The 2222-nt window shown below is 41.1% G+C and overlaps 1 protein-coding gene across 1 annotated transcript in view; it reads left to right on the top strand.

Annotated features, from left to right (window-relative positions):
- Positions 1–2222, top strand: part of PIK3CG (phosphatidylinositol-4,5-bisphosphate 3-kinase catalytic subunit gamma) — a 38395-nt gene that overhangs the window by 6763 nt on the left and 29410 nt on the right. The window contains exons 3-4 of the mRNA XM_045288862.1: positions 1778–1843; positions 1954–2179. Of these exons, the coding sequence (XP_045144797.1) occupies positions 1778–1843; positions 1954–2179 (292 nt within the window). The remainder of the gene's footprint in view (positions 1–1777; positions 1844–1953; positions 2180–2222) is intronic.

Here is a 2222-nt window from a genome sequence, read left to right as displayed (position 1 = left end):
GATGGGGTACCATGCTCTGGCCCCAGAGTCTGTCCTTTGTACTCCCCTGGTAAGCTTTTAAGATCTTCTTTATTTTAACTCTAAAGTTTCATATTCCCATTAGCCAGATTCTTGAAACATTACATTTCATCTATTAAATATATCCATTGTCTATCCCTATGCTGTCAGTTCAGGTATTGGCATCACACTGCTGAATTTTAGAACTGTCCGAGTTTCCTCCATTTTCTACCTCTCCATCACAAAAAAAAAGAACATAAAGCCCATTTGGTTGAGATCAGGCTACCATGAATGATACTTTGTTGTCACAAATAAATGTTGCAGAGTTAGAATAAATAAGGCGTGTTCTTCTCGACAGTGTTCTTCAAATGAATAACATTACATTTGAACTTGTGGTCATCACTTTGAAGAACAGTGGTCTTTCATCACCCTATTTTCAGTTATGGGTAAATGACTCAATCCAGATTGAAAAGGTCTTCTAGCTGAGCTCTGCCCACAGACTTTGTAGAAGTGAAATACCAAGAAGGGCAGAGGAACACCCGTTTGGATGAGAAACTTAAAGCGTTTCTGAAAGTGAATCGTCCCTGTAGCTAACTGGCCACATTCTCAGAACCCAAAACTTGGATGAGCTACCATGGCCACGCCCGGGAAAACCTTTTCCAATTGAAGCGTGGCTTTTGTTGTGAGCTGTAGATCCCACGCTGACCCTCGGCAACCAGAAGCAGCAGGGTTGAGCTGTCCCAACCTGTGGCTTCTCAGCCGAATGCTTCACCATTGCATTACCAAGGCTCCTTATAATTCATGATTGATGATTTCCAAGCTGAAAGCCAGAGAAAGCATGGGAAATCCCACCCAGGAAGCCCACAGACTCACAACTTGAATGGTGTAGTCACACTCACTGAATACCACCTCTAGAAATGGTGGCGTTAGTGGGTTTATTTTGTACTTTCACCACAAGTTTTAAAGAACTAGCAAGGCAATGAACTGACACAAAAGTTCTTCCTGCACATGAACATCAGGCCTAGGTTGATCCACATGGGGAGGCACACTACCGCCCACGATGCTGTTACATACAGAGATTTTGTCTGAAATCAAATCAAATCCTTGACTTTATATGATTATGCCAGTACATTTGGTATTTCTTTTTAGTATTTAGTAGCTTCCTATCACTTGCTCAAAATAAAGAATGTTTACTGAGGTCCCTGAAGAAACATAACCAACAAAATTTAAGAAAAAGAAAATAACTCTTGATAGGTACTGAGGTACTTGTCTGATGTTCTGTGCTTTTCTCTTAAGTTTGAAATTGTTCTTAATTTTAAATGCAGCTGGCCTAACAAATATTTAGATTGTTATAGTGCAATTGCAAAGTTATAGGAGATCACAAAGAGACATACAGAGACTTAAAAGTTAAAGATCTCAGAGAATTTTCTTCAGCAATAGAAAGTGGTTTCTCCTTTGTCTCCATGGAACAGGAGAAATTCCCATTCTGCTTTGCATTTTAGAGTCTGGGCTTTTTGGAAAATCAGTTCTTTGACGTTATTGAGAGCTCATCCATGACACTGAGTCAGGAATTCTGGTTGCTAATCCCACTTCTGCCACCAGCTGCTCCTTTAGCAAGTGGTTCACTCTCACCCTAACTATCCTCAGAAAGGAAAAAAGATGGGATTTAAATAACTGGTAAGATTATGGTATGGCTGAGCACCTGTTTTCTCCATTTCCTATTTCCTGACTTACCAACTTAGAATGCAGTCCTACTAATGCTCGTGTGTTCTTCCTTTAGGCTGTGAAGTTTGAACCATACCATGACAGCGCCCTTGCCAGATTTCTGCTGAAGCATGGTTTAAGAGTAAGTACTTGCGTTTTGATAATAGCATGACATTTCAAAGAATAGCAGTAATACACCGGTAGACGGAGAGCATCCGTCATCATAACTCAACCTTCTTGTTCCCACTTCAGAACAAAAGAATTGGCCACTTCTTGTTTTGGTTCTTGAGAAGTGAGATAGCTCAATCCAGGCACTACCAGCAGAGATTCGCTGTGATCCTGGAAGCATATCTGAGGGGCTGTGGCACCGCCATGTTGCAGGACTTTACACAACAAGTGCAAGTCATCGAGATGTTACAGAAAGTCACCATTGATATTAAGTCACTCTCTGCTGAAAAGTATGATGTCAGTTCCCAAGGTACAGTTCCTGCCTTTCGTTGGTTCTCTTTCCACGTGCTTGC

The sequence above is a fragment of the Echinops telfairi genome, unplaced genomic scaffold (assembly GCF_000313985.2).
Source record: "Echinops telfairi isolate 266 unplaced genomic scaffold, ASM31398v2 ScPeMD7_23;HRSCAF=83, whole genome shotgun sequence".
In the NCBI taxonomy this organism is placed as follows: Eukaryota; Metazoa; Chordata; class Mammalia; order Afrosoricida; family Tenrecidae; genus Echinops; species Echinops telfairi.
The sequence above is the reverse complement of the archived record's forward strand: the minus strand, read 5'-3'. Positions and strand labels throughout refer to the sequence as shown.